The sequence below is a fragment of the Macrobrachium rosenbergii genome, chromosome 28 (assembly GCF_040412425.1).
Source record: "Macrobrachium rosenbergii isolate ZJJX-2024 chromosome 28, ASM4041242v1, whole genome shotgun sequence".
NCBI lineage: Eukaryota > Metazoa > Arthropoda > Malacostraca > Decapoda > Palaemonidae > Macrobrachium > Macrobrachium rosenbergii.
The window spans coordinates 15,159,477-15,173,329 of record NC_089768.1 but is presented as its reverse complement, the minus strand read 5'-3'; the positions used below and the strand labels follow the sequence as shown (position 1 = coordinate 15,173,329).

Genomic DNA, 13,853 nt, shown 5'->3' with positions numbered 1-13,853 from the left:
TTTTGTTACTTATCCAAAGGTGTAAACCCCCTAGCTGTATGTTGAATTGGGGTGCCACTGTATTAGTTTAATCTACTGTTAAGACTTGGGATCTGTTCATTGGAGAGATAGGATTGAAGATCAAGAACAGTGACAGAACTACACCCTAATTGATCCTGTTCATTCGTGTGTAGCACCTATAAGCTTTTAATTAACATGTGAGCAATTATTTTTAAAACTGTTATGGTTTTATTTTATTAATCCAAAGCATAAGGTGTAAAGGGAAAAAATACTATAAAAGTTTATATGAAGTGAAATACAAGAGAGTATGTAGTGCATAATGACAGAGTTTTTTGTTAATTTTGAACCAGTTGCTTTTACCTAGTTTAATGTCATGCATTCATGAGGTTCACTATCCTCCCAAACACTTTGAATACATTGCAACTTTTTTTTTTATTACAAAATGATCTTTTCTGTACATCTAAATATGAGAACTGCCTGTTCTATATTCCCTTTATCTTTACTTCCTCTGACTTCAACCTTGCACTAGGCTCTTCTGCTTTGATGTACACTCAGCAACTAAAGTTGAGCAATAGTTTTCATTAGCTTTCATTCATCATATTTCCCATTTTTTTTTTACCAAAAACACATAATCTCACTAAATTTACTATACAATATGATTATACAGTACAATGCAAATATATCATATAAGTTAAATATGCAAAAAAAAACGTCTAGATAATACAGGTACCACCATATATGTCCGAATAATTGCAATTTCTCAGATGGATTCGTTCATAAAGATCTGAAAGATAAGAGTAGGAATTGCTGGTTGTAGTACTCTGTATCAGTAAAATATTTACTCATTTTCCTGTTTGAACAGGACTATTATTGCATCATCATAAGAGTCATTGATAACTGATCTAGTTTCTATAAAATTACCTTTGTATTTCAAAGTGTTGAAAGTTAGCTGGTGCCAATGGCAGTAAATGCTGTGATAACTAAGGTAGGTTGAACAAATCTAGTTAAACCCCCAAGAGTGTTCTCTATGATGTGAGGAGGCTTGGGAAAACCCAAGTTTGTTATCGACTGTCACACATCAATGACTTTGACATTCACTTAGATCAAATACTAGCTGTTAACAAAGCTACTGTCATAAAAAGGAAATCTTTATCAAGGTAAAAGTAGCCTGTCAAATCAAAGAATTTCTGGTTATGATCCCATTACAAGCAGTTCAGAGCTAGCCTATATGGCTAACATGGCTGCATTTCTTGCTGTGAAACTAAAAGATCTCCCAATACATGAGTATTTTTTATACAGTATAAAACTTTATTGCCTGTGCAGCTGTCTTGGGTATTTTTCCACAATAAATATTTTTACTTTACACGCGCGTCTCATGAATGTTATGTTGATGAAAATTAGTTTCTATATATGTAACTTACCCAGTAATTACTTAGCTTAGCTAAGAGTTTCTGCTCGAACAGCAGTTAGAATTCTGAATTCCGCAGTAGCGATTCTTTTGTTTTGTGTAGGTGACTATGCCCCGCCCACTTTCGGAGTACGAAAGAGGAACAACATTCGCCAACACGGCAATTTGTTTCTGCCGCGTGTAGCATCAACACCTGGTGTTGTTACAACAGTTTAGAGTTTTTTGGATTCGTAATTTTCTTCCTTGGCGAAGTATTTTTGTAGCCTTTTCAGCATTTTTTCATATTGACTTTCACGATTTTGACCTTTTCACTAGTTACGATATCCAACACTAGTAGTTCTAGTTTCCGGTATTGCAGTAAAGGCTGCAATACCCGGATGACAAAATTAACTTATGATTCTCATGCCTTGTGTTCCGGTTGCAGAGGACAAGTTTGCTGTAGTAGTTTGATGTGTGACGAATGCAGGGATTAGGGAGAGCAAAAATGGAAGACTTTAAATTCTCATTTAGCTAAGCTAGAAAGAGATAGGAAGAGGAAAGTAGCCGCTAAAGCCAGCGGGAAATTAGCGAGTCAGGCTTTGACTCCTAGGTCGGATAAGGCTGGCATATCTGTTAATTCTCCAACTGTTAACCCTTCCCCACCTGCATTAATTAATTCTCTTAAACCACCTACTCCTTCTCTTGGCTCCATCACTTCCGAAAGTGGGCGGGGCATAGTTACCTTCACAAAACAAGAGAATCGCTACCGCGTAATTCAGAATTCTAACTGCTGTTCGAGTAGAAACTCTTAGCTAAGCTAAGTACAGTAATTACTGGGTAAGTATATATAAAACTTAATTTTATTATAAAAATGTCATTTTCAAAAGTAGAGACTGTTTCAAGAAAGTAAGAGTGACCACAGCCTATGGGTAACATTTTACACCTTTTTACAGTCTTTTAATGTTACAGTAACTATTAAATCACATCACGATTAAGGTAGGAATTTCTTAGAGACTGGTAATTTGAATACCATGGTCACTTCCAATTTTATGTAGTACTGTATAGTAAAGCACAATTTTGGCAGCCCTACCATCCTGGACTCTGTACACCAACTCATCATTCTCCACCCCTTTTCCCATCACAAGTGCTCCAGCAGTGCTATAACTCTCACTCTCTTTCTCTCCACTTCTAAAACATACTTTAAGTAGCTCTATGAATAGTTCTGTGCTTACACAAAAGCAGACACACACACACACACACACACACACTCTCTCTCTCTCTCTCTCTCTCTCTCTCTCTCTCTCTCTCTCTCTCTCTCTCTCTCTCTCTCTCTCTCTCATCATAATATTGCATTAATTCCCATATTGTCCCACATAATTTTCCTTGGATATTACCCAAATTTTAAATAATTTTCTCATTATTTAAGATTGTTTCCAATGACGCATGAATTTTATGTAATTTTGATGACGTAACATCAGGTATGAGTAAGGTTTCATGGTAGCTTTTAAAGAAGAATGATTGATATTCTACTCTGAACAGCTGCAAAAACACAACTTGAATAAATAATGTAGAGGATGTAACTGCATTCAAGTATCAATAATTAAAGAGCTTCTGTAGAATCTTTATATTTTAAAGCTACATGAAATCTAGCAAGATTTACCAGATGTGGCATTATTGAACGATACGTGTTTGATGATTTAAGAAAACTGTTTCCTAACTTTTTTGGCAAGTGTACACAACAAAGTAAAAATGTGAACCAAAATGTATTTTGTTTATGTATAAATGTAAATTTGCAATACAGTACAGTATTAGCTCTGTTGAATCTTCCATATTTTACCCAGCATGAGATTTTTTTACACAATGTCAGTCTGCCATTTAACACACTGATCCTTTTATTTTTCAGATGTGGTGTTATTTCACATGGATGTTTTACATTCACAAGTATGCAGGTCTTCAAACAACAGTTTTCTTCTTTTTATCTTCCCTCCTTTTATGGTATAATTTTATGAGAGCATGGAGAGGTGACCCTGGAGTTATAACTGCAGATCAGGCCCAGAAATATCAAGTAAGCATATATCCACAAACATTTTATCTTTTATTACTCTTAAGTACTCTCCAGCATAAGCACATGGTTAAATTTTTTCATACCTCTAATTGGCTAAGTGCATGAATACTATTCTGAATAATATTTGTGTTCCTCATTTCATCTGTGGGTACAGTAAGGTAGATTCTGGTGTGTCTTTTTTGACTTCTAAAAGTGGTTTGTGTGACTGGCAATTGGGTGTGGTGGAATATAATGCGGATTTGTTGGGTCTTTCAAAAGGGTACAGACTTTTGGTGAGAGATTGTTTTTTTAATGGTTTCTCTAACATTAGAGAGTGACAATGTGACAAGGAGTCTCCAGAATTCATGTTGGATATGCATCAGGATTATCAAGGAGGGGCGGATTCTGTGGACTTTTTGTCCCTTCGTTCTAAGGAGTCTTCTTCTTCTTCTGGGTTACTTATCGCTTCATCTTCTGCTCCCACATTCTCTGTTGCTCCTTTTTCAGTCTCCTCTTTGGCTTCTTCTTCTCCACCTGTCTTTCCTGCGGCTTCCGCATCTTCCGCTTTCCCTCCTTCGACTTTTGGCATTTCCTCTTCTCAGGTAACTCTTTCTATGTCTGCTGTTCCTCTGTCTCCCGCCTTTCCTTCCTCAGGACAGTCTTCTTCAGCAGGAGGATTTTTCGGTCAGGTGAAAATGCAGTTTCGGCAGAATTTGGCCTCAGGCGTTTCATGTTCCAACCCTTTGTGTATGCTCAACCCCTTGCTTCCACATCAAGCGGCTGTTCCGGTAGTATCAGGTATTTCACAGGGTTTGCCCGTCACTTCTAGTTCAGGTTTGCGCTCCGCTGCTTTGACTGGTCTTGCGGTACCTTCCCCAAGTGGCCTGCAGCTGTCATCTCCTGCATTTTCCGCTGCGGATCCTCCGAGTGTAGCTTCTGCATCTTTCTCCCTCCTTCCTCTTCATCTTCTTCCGTCCCTCTGCAAGCGGTTTTGTTTGCACATCCTCCCCCAGGGTTTAGCAATGCGGGTTCGGCTCCGCTCGCTCGTCTTCCCTTTGGTAACAGTGGAATCAGCTCCGGTTTCTTGGTTCCTCCCTCTCTTCTTCCCGGTGGAATCAACAATGTGGATTCAGCTCCAGGCACCCAGTTAGGTGCGGGTGTTCAGCACTCTGGTTATGGTGGTCTGCTTGCAGACTCCTTGTCGTCGTCTGGGCTTTGTTCAGTTCCTCCTCCTTTGTCGGTCTTAGACCATTTGGACATTGCAGAGCAGGATTCTCATCCGGAGGTTCAGGAGATTCTGGCGGACTTAGAACGTCCTCTTGCCAGCAGTAACGATTACAGACGCATGCTTGAGTCTGTTACGTCTCTGTACCCTCAAGCAAGAGCTCTGGACCAACCGCATTCATCAAATCAGTCTTTATTTTGAGGTTTTTATGCCACTAAGCCAGCTCCTGCTCCTTTTTCATGTGGGCAAGTTTGGATCGATCTTCGTCTATGACGTTTGTGAGCATCTTCCCCCTCATTATCCGGATGTTTATAAGAGGGTATTGCTTAGAGCACTTTTAGCCTTAGCTAATTCTTTGTTCAAGGATGATGATGTGGCCAGTATGACGAACTTTGTTGCCTGTAACTCAGCTGTAGAATCACAACAGGCAATTATCAGGGTAGCAGCTCAGGGTTCTCGTTCCCCAAAAGGAACTCGTAAGTCTTCTTCTTCCAAGAGAAGAGCTTCCAAGTCTCCCCCTAGAACACCCAGAAGGGTGCATTTGTGATTAAAGCTGCATCGGTGCCTTCTTCTAGGCCTTCTGTGTCTCGGGATTTTGCCAAATAGGAGATATGTGCCTCGTCCGTTCCGGTGGGAGGTTGTCTCGCTCCTTTCTGGTGAGTCTGGAAGGAGTGGGGGCTGGAGGATTGGGTAGTAGAGGTTCTGAGGATGGGTTATCGGATTCCTCTTCATTCCCTTCCTCCTCTGTCCTCCTCCCCTGTCAACCTTCTGGGTTATTCCCTGTCTTCCATCAGGGGTGTAGCTCTAGCAATGGAGATTCAGGTCCTGTTGGAGAAGGGTGTGTTAGAACCAGCCCCTCCCTCTCCTGGGTTTTACAGCAGAATCTTTGTCACATCGAAAGCCGGAAGTTCGTGGAGGCCCATTATAGACTTTTCGGGCCTCAACCGTCGGGTGGCTTCAGTGAAGTTTTGTATAGAGACTTTGCAGTCGGTGCTGTGGTCGGTCAGGAAGATGGCGGGGGAGTGGATGGTCTAGGTGGATCTAAAGGATGCGTACTTCCAGATTCCTGTTCATCAGGATTCTCGGAGGTACCTCAGGTTCGTGTCTTCTGCCGGCACCTTCCAGTTCAAAGTTCTCTCCCTTCGGGCTGACCACATCGCCTCAGGTGTTTACGAGGGTCATGTCTCCGGTGTCAGAAATTATGTATCGTTGAGGGTACAGAATGTTGAAGTATCTAGCCCTTGGGTGATCCTTGCCTCCTCTCTAGAGGAGCTAGTAAGGGTGAGGGACTTCTTATTGAATCTATGCAAGATACTAGGAATTTGTCTAAACTTTGCCAAGAGTTGCCTAGTTCCAACAATCTATGACCCATTTAGGGATGAGGATTCTCTCTCTTCCTTCGAGGGTTATCCCAACCCTGGAGAGGATCCAGTCCGTCCTTCAGCAGGTAGAGGTGTTCCTGTCCAACAAGGAACAGCTGGTATCAGCTTGGAGAAGCCTCTTAAGGAGAATGTCTTCTCTCTCTCTCTCTCTCTTAATTCCAAGGTCTAGTCTCCGGATGCGTTCTCTTCAGGTATGTCTCAGGAATTGCTGGGACTTCCGCAACGAGAACACAGTTATAGTCTGGAACAATTCTTGCCTGTCGGATCTTCAGTGGTGGTCAGAAGAAGTGCATCTGACACCCGGAAGGTCTATCAACTCCCCTCTTCCTGACGTTCATCTGTACACAGATGCCTCAGATCAAGGTTGGGGGGAACAAGATCAACAGAACTCAGTACTATAGCACAGAGAGTCCTGAGATGGTGCGAAGAACGAAAAGTGTCTTTCCTTCCCCAATTTGTATCAGGGAGTCTCAATGTACTGGCCGATTCGCTAAGTCGCTCTCATCAGGTATTGTGGGGAGAGTGGACGTTGGCTCAGGAAGTAGTACAGTATGTCAGGTTCTCCGGAAGTGGCCAGCAACTGTGGACTTATTCGCGACGAGATTAAACCATTGTTTCCGGTTTATTTCTCACAAGTGGAGGACCCCATGTTGATAGGCACTGATGCGATGTTACAAAATTGGAATCACATGCAGGTATATGCTTTTCCTCCATTTGGTCTCATTCATCAGGTAATCAGGAAATTGCGGGAGAGTGTCAAGACGTCTATGACTCTTAATAGCTCCTTGCTGGCCCCAACGCCCTTGGTTTCCGGAACTCATAGAGCTCCTCACAGAAATTCCGATGTTCCTACCCATGCGGAAAGATCTCAGACAATCACATTTTCACCATTATCATCCAAACCCTCGCGTGCTGAACCTAATTGCATGGCGACTGTCAAGCGAGCAGCTAGACAGGCCGAACCCTCTAAAGCTGTGGCTAGACAGCTTTCTTTCAGCTTGAGAAAGTCAACCTGCAAGCTTTGCCAGGTCAGATAGACAATGTATAGAAGTTGGTGTCATAAGGAAGGTCATTCCATCTCTAGACCTTCTATAGCTAAGATAGCTGATTTTCTTTTATTCCTTCGGAAAGTCAAGGGTCTTTTGTATTCGCCTATTGCTGGCTACCACTCAACGCTTAGCAGTACATTTAGTTTCCATCTTACCGAAATTTCTAGTAGTAAGATCATCCATGATTTATTACGTTCTTTTAAGATTGAACGTCCTGTCTTGCCGACTCGGGCCCTTCCGTGGAATTTGTCGGAAGTACTTCAATTTTTGCGTTCCCCTGTTTTCAGACTCATTGAAGCTCTAACGTTGAGACAACTGACTAAGAAGGTGCTTTTTCTTACGCCTTTAGCTACAGCTAGAAGGGTGGGCAAGCTTCAGGCAGTTTCTAGGCTGGTCTCATATGCAGGAAATGATATGTATTTGTCTTTTCTTCCAGAATTTGTGGCGAAGACAGAGTCGGAGGTAACCCTCTGCCTCGTTCGTTTAGGGTTCTTTATCTGCAAGAGTTTGTTGCTGGCGATCCAGCGGAGATGTCTTTATGTCTGGTGCAAGCATTAAAAGTCTCTTTGTCAAAGGTTGAGAAACTCTGTCCTCGTCCGCGTACACTTTTTCTCTCTCCGCGGAATCCTTCCCGTCTGCTGTCAAAGAATGCGGTTAGTTACTTTCTGAGGGAGGTGATTTCCCAGGCTTCTCCGGGTTCTTCTTCGTCGTCTTCAAGCTCTGTATTACCCCGAGCGCACAGTATTTGGAGTATGGCCACTTCATCTTCCTTTCTAAGGAATTATTCAGTGTCTTCTATTCTGGAGGCAGCTACTTGGAAGTCTGTCTCAATGTTCACTTCTTTTTACTTAAGAGACATTCAATTCACCTCATCAGAGGGTTATTCTCTTAGTCCGTGTGTAGTGGCTAACTCTATTATCTAGGGTGTGTTCATTTTAGCTGAGGTGGTATTCTCTTCGGAGGCTCTTAGGTTAGCCAAATAGGGAATTCCTTTTAGTCTTTAGAATCTTAGGCAGCAGTGGTAGTATAATCACATGAACTTAGTTTTAGTACATTCTAAGCATCTTAGTCTTTGATAGTCTCCCTACAAGAGTCCAAGGGGGTGCTCTGGTAGGTTTGGCTCTTTCGTCGGTGCTGAGCTACTTTGTCGCTCGTTGGTCGTTGGTCCTTATCCGCAACCCAGATGGGTTACCTGGAGGGACAGTGGCTTTGCACTCTGCTTCTTTCCCCTCCATATATGAGAGGCTCTGAATAGCCACATGGGAGGCTCATCGTACTTCTCCATACATGAGAGGTTCTGAAGAGCCACATGGGAGGTTGACAGACTGAGACAGTACTGACCTGACTGACAATCAAAGTACTCTCCAGCATGTCTCTTCACCGAAAGCAGTGATTGATAAGGTGAGTGTATGACTAAACAGATATCCCAAGCAGAGTAGATTGGTGAGCTACCATCTCTGCGATTGTAAAAAGCGACGTGCAATAGAATTGACCCCTCCTTCTCTAAATGTTGTTAATCGGGCAAATTCAAGTGTTCAGGGAGTGTATTGCAATATGAAGTTTTCATAATAAAACTAATATTGTAATACTTACCTGAACACCTGAATGATTCCCACCCTTCTTTCCCCACATCAGTCTTGAACTTGAATAAAGCAGTTGACGAAAGTAGGGGTGTCAGTACACACCTGTGTCAACATTGCCAACCGTTTGTTATGGTAGCTCAAGTGACAAGATTTCACCTGCAAGGTTGGTAATGCTGGCTGTTAAAATTTCTCACTAGTGGGATTGGTAATTGAGAGCTGTTTGGGCTAGTGGGATTAAGGGCGAATTCAGGTGTTCAGGTAAGTATTACAATATTAGTTTTATTATGAAAACTTGATTTTCTAGTAAACAGTTTGAAATATAACGTGGTCAAGAATGATCTGCACTTCTTCAAGGGCCTTCTGAATGGAAGGATATTTAAACTGATGTCAGATTAGTTAAGGAATGTTTACCGTAAGAACCTGTAATACACTAAGATTTGAGACCTTTTGCAAGATGACTCTGAGGATGATCTTTCAGTCAGAGGAAACATGTCGTTAGTTGTAAGGCTTTTGGCATGGAAATGCTGATGTCCTAATCATTATTATTACAGTAAGGAAGCTGCTACTCCCAGTAAGAATGAATGGTTTATGTCTAAAGAGTATGGAAAACATTCAGTAATTTTGTATGAGCTTTTTAGATGTCAGACATTCTAACTATAGATCTACTCAATTGATAAATATTCTTAGCATGATTTAGATTTATGATCTTTACATACATTGATCTTCATTTAGAATTTTTGTAGATGTGTATCCTGAGTAGTAGTTCAGAATCTTATATATTTGTGTTCACAATAAATGCAAGAAGCCCCACATTGTAAACAATTCTGAGATGTATGTAATCCTGTGATCTACTGTTGTGGAGTTTTGTATGAACAGAGTAAAAAGGTAGTGATTGATGGTTACTACAGTTATTGGCAACATTGATCAGATGTCCCCAAGAAAAAGTTACCTTACCTATCAAAAGAGCTGAAGTCGACATCTCAGATGTCTCTAACTAAGAAAAAACTTACCTTACTTATCAAAAGATCTAAAGTCAGTATCTGCATACCATTGGATAACAAGCCCCAAAAATTGATATTAAATAAAACGAACATTAGGTAGACTAACACAAGTAAAGAGATGAAATACTTTTTTCATCTTCATACATAAGAATACACATATCACCCAGTCATCATAAATACCACAGAAACCCTATATTGAAAGTAAAAGGTACAAGTTGCCAAGTAATGTAAACTGTTTCATTGCAAACCCATCATTCATATAAAGCCCTTATGGTCAGATGGTAAACAGCTTTATTTCTCGGATGAGGTTAGGAAGGAGAAAAATTACAGGCAACTGATAGAACTAGATATCTCTTGTAACAGGCGACTGATAGAACTAGATATCTCTTGTAATACAAGTACAAACAACTATTCAACACTTGATTTTTGTATATTACCAGGTGTACACATTAATATGAATATGAAGCTTCGTGGGTTTTTTATACTTTTCACAGTAGACTCTGAGTATTGTTTGTGCTTAGTGACTTATTTTGATATTTTAATGGTAGGTTCTACAAATTATTGGTGACTATAGTTTTACTTTTTCTCTTTTATAGATCACGTTAGTCATGTAATTCAGTGAGGAATAGAATATTAGTAAATGAAAAAATTTCTACTTTTCGTGTTGCAGTTTAGAAAATCACTGCCTTAATATACTGTATACTGTTTTTTTTTGTTGCAGACTATAATCGAGTTAGCAGAAAGAGATGGCTTTGATCCTCAGTGGTTTTGCTCTACATGTCTGGTGCGACGACCTATACGCTCTAAGCATTGCTCAGTATGCAATAGATGTATTGCTAAATTTGACCACCATTGCCCATGGGTTGGCAATTGCATAGGTAATATTGATATTTCATTCCACAAACCCATAACTTATAGTGCTAATTTTGTATGTCAGTAAAACATTTTCAGATAAAAGTTTGTGAAGGAAGATCCATTTATGATAGGAAAGTACAGCACATGCACAGTAGAGCCATCATTCCCAACAGTCAAATCAGCGTCATTCGTTATTTGTCTGTCTCGCCATTAGGGCACCACCTGGACTATTCCAGCAGTGGTGCAGATGACTGATTTTTACTTTGCCTTTGTTGTTTTTTGCTTTATATTTGTGAGTTTTCTTTCATTCATTTTCTCATATCTAGTACACTTGATTCCAACTGTTCCTAGTGAATTCTAACTGTTCCAGTTCATTAGGTTGGTAATGCCTATTACCATGTGGCAAAAGCACCAATGAGTGTATTAAGTGCCAGTTCATCAAGTGAAGAGCACCAGGTGATTTTGGTTTATTTCATTGTTGAAAGATATTCTTTTTGCTGTGCAGGTTATTTAGGTGAATGGATGTTTGAGCCATCATGGCAGTTATTGCTTTTTTTAACCAGTAGATTCCACCTTGCTAGCTGTAGATACTGGTATCATTTTGGTTTTTCCTATGTGTAATTTTGAGAAGCAGTTTAAGTTTCTCCCCCCTTCTTCTTGCTCTACTTTGTAATGGTTAAGTGTTAATCTTTATGTTTTTGTAGACAAGTAGTTTTTCAGTTTGTGGTTATTTATTATGTACTGTATAACGTTTTTAAGTAGGCAGTGGCTATTAACAGAGTGGGGCTGTATTTTATGGAAACCATGACTTTATCAATGTATAAACTATTGCAGAAAGATTTATGTAAAATGAAAAATGATGTATTACCAATGTGCTTATCCTATATGAGCCTAATGAAGCTAAGTATTCAAAATGCTTTCCCTGTGACTCTAAAAGAAGCACCTTATTTCTAACAGTTTTTGAAATACTTTCTGCCTTTTCTCACATTCAGCAATGTTTTGGCTACTAACCCAGATAACTTTATAACCATGGTCAGGCTCTGACTTTGAGTATCAGTCTGTTATTTTGTTGACGCTGATTGGGCAAGGCTGGTGTGTGGTTAAATTAACATAGGCCTACGCACAAGAATGCATTCCCACTTCTCTGTTACTAGATATATAGCAAAAGCTTAACACCATTGAAAAGTATTATCAATCCAAATACTTTAAAGGAAATTCAAGAATCTATTATTGAAGGCGCATTTAGAGATGTGTTTTTCTATGGTGTGCCAATTTTACCTTGAACTAGGTAACAATAAAGAAGAATAGATAGTTAGTGATAAGGAACAACTTAACTAACTGAAAATCTAATGCACTTTTATAAATGAGCATCAGCTTATGACAGGGTAGGGTATATTATTTTAATGTTAAAATTTTTGTATTAAAGTACTGAATTTTGTCAGTTAATCAACAGTGAAAAGAAAGTTTAGGCCTAATTCTATAATATGATGCTTTAAGGCAATGGGATTGTAGTTATTTCCCCCTCTTTGCATTCATTTGTTTCTCTCTCTGTCTATCTCATGAGCATTCGTTCGTTGTTCTCTCATCTCTCTTTTGAGCATTCATTTGTTATTCTCTCTCGTCTCTCTTTTGAGCATTCATTTGTTAATTTCTCTTGTCTCTCTTTTGAGCATTCATTTGTTACTCTCTCTTGTCATTCCTCTACCATTTTTCTCTCATCTTCTGACCAAATATCAATGAATGTTAATTTTTCTAGGACAGATGAGTTGAAACAGAGTACAGTATACTGTAGTCATCTAGTGACCACGTTTTAGATATTGTAATTTTGGTAAAATTACTCTTGGTCTATTATGTAAAGTTAAGTGTTTTTCTTCCAGAGTAATGATTCTTATTCTCCCAAATAAGTGTTAGAGCTGTTAACTTTCATACATATGCAAAAAATATTGGATAAATGTAGAGTCCAAGCCCTCATTCATTAGAGCTATGGAACATGTGTGGGGTGTATTCATTTGTGATTGTCATTGGAATAACTAGCTGTGTAATAGCAGAATTTCACTCATTACTTAATGTTAAAATAATTTTTATAAATATTTGCAGGAGCTAACAATCTGAAGTACTTCATTGGATACCTATTGATGCTGTGTGGCATGTGCTGCTTTGTGTTACAAGGATGCTTCTACTATTGGAATGGGGAGTGTGGTGTTTATTTCTTGAAACAAGGCATTTGGTCAAGTAAGTTTTCTATTTGTTTAAAACAAGCTTTAATTTAAAAATTATAGTCTTTTTGGTAATGTAATATGTTTTTAAGGAATTTGGGTCACTAAATTAACCCCATGAGAATTACAGCTGCATATGGAAATATACAGTATACTGTATTGGAATATTCATAGATGTATACAGACTCATTTGAAACAGTTATGAGGTATGGCATAGGATAGCAATAAATAGAATTCATATTTTCCTTGTTAGGTTTAGGTTCAGTTGGTACCTGTGAGCCATGGTTGGCTTGGGTTGGAGCAAATGCAGCCCTTCATGCAGCATGGGTAGCTACACTACTCGGTTGCCAACTTTACCAGGTTAGTATTAGAAGTATTTGCTTTAATATATTAATACAAAAAAAAAAAAAAAAAAAAAAAGCAATGTGTGCTTCATCAAAAGTAAAGGGGTCAGTGCTGAAGATTTATCCTCTTATCAGTCTCATAGAGTGGGTATTGATTGTACTCTAGATACATATTTGAAAATTTATGAGCTCCAACATTTATATTGTTACAAAAATCTATTTTTATGAAAAATTAGTCACAGACTGAAACATTTTAATTGTAAACCATTCTTAACTGTTATGTCAGCAGTAAAGGAATATATGTGTAAGCGCTCAAGTTCAGGTCCCTGTAATGGCAGGGGAGAGCAAGTTTAAGAATTATTGTATAAAGACATTTTTTTTATTTATAAACATATAGAAGGGCATACTGGAGTCAGTTGATTTAGTGTGTATACAGATTTTCTATATGAGTCAAGTTTTTGCTGTAATTTATATGTAATATTTTCTTATTTTCCCTATCACCAGGTTCTAATTCTTGGCATGACAACGAACGAGAGAATGAACTGTTATAGATATAAGCACTTCCAGGTAAAGTAAATCATACATGTTGCTTTTCTTTAACATATTAAACTGTGCCATTGAAGTAACATGATTTTATCATGTTTAGGGGTTTTCAAGTAACCTTGTTTGGTAGGGGTTAAGATGTATACACTGTAGAATGTAAGTCACATGCTAATATCATTTCTTTAAAATCTCTAGTTTTATTGATTTTTATTTATTGTGCATTT

At 39.0% G+C, this 13,853-nt stretch overlaps 2 protein-coding genes across 4 annotated transcripts in view; one reads left to right on the top strand and one right to left on the bottom strand.

Moving 5' to 3' along the window:
- Positions 1-13,853, bottom strand: part of LOC136854066 (centrosomal protein of 112 kDa-like) — a 227,743-nt gene that overhangs the window by 81,949 nt on the left and 131,941 nt on the right. The window lies entirely within an intron of this gene.
- Hip14 (palmitoyltransferase Hip14) overlaps positions 1-13,853 on the top strand; it is a 44,139-nt gene that overhangs the window by 27,833 nt on the left and 2,453 nt on the right. The window contains exons 9-13 of the mRNA XM_067130167.1: positions 3,291-3,452; positions 10,393-10,549; positions 12,624-12,758; positions 12,996-13,102; positions 13,591-13,653. Coding sequence (XP_066986268.1) covers positions 3,291-3,452; positions 10,393-10,549; positions 12,624-12,758; positions 12,996-13,102; positions 13,591-13,653 — 624 coding nt within the window. The remainder of the gene's footprint in view (positions 1-3,290; positions 3,453-10,392; positions 10,550-12,623; positions 12,759-12,995; positions 13,103-13,590; positions 13,654-13,853) is intronic.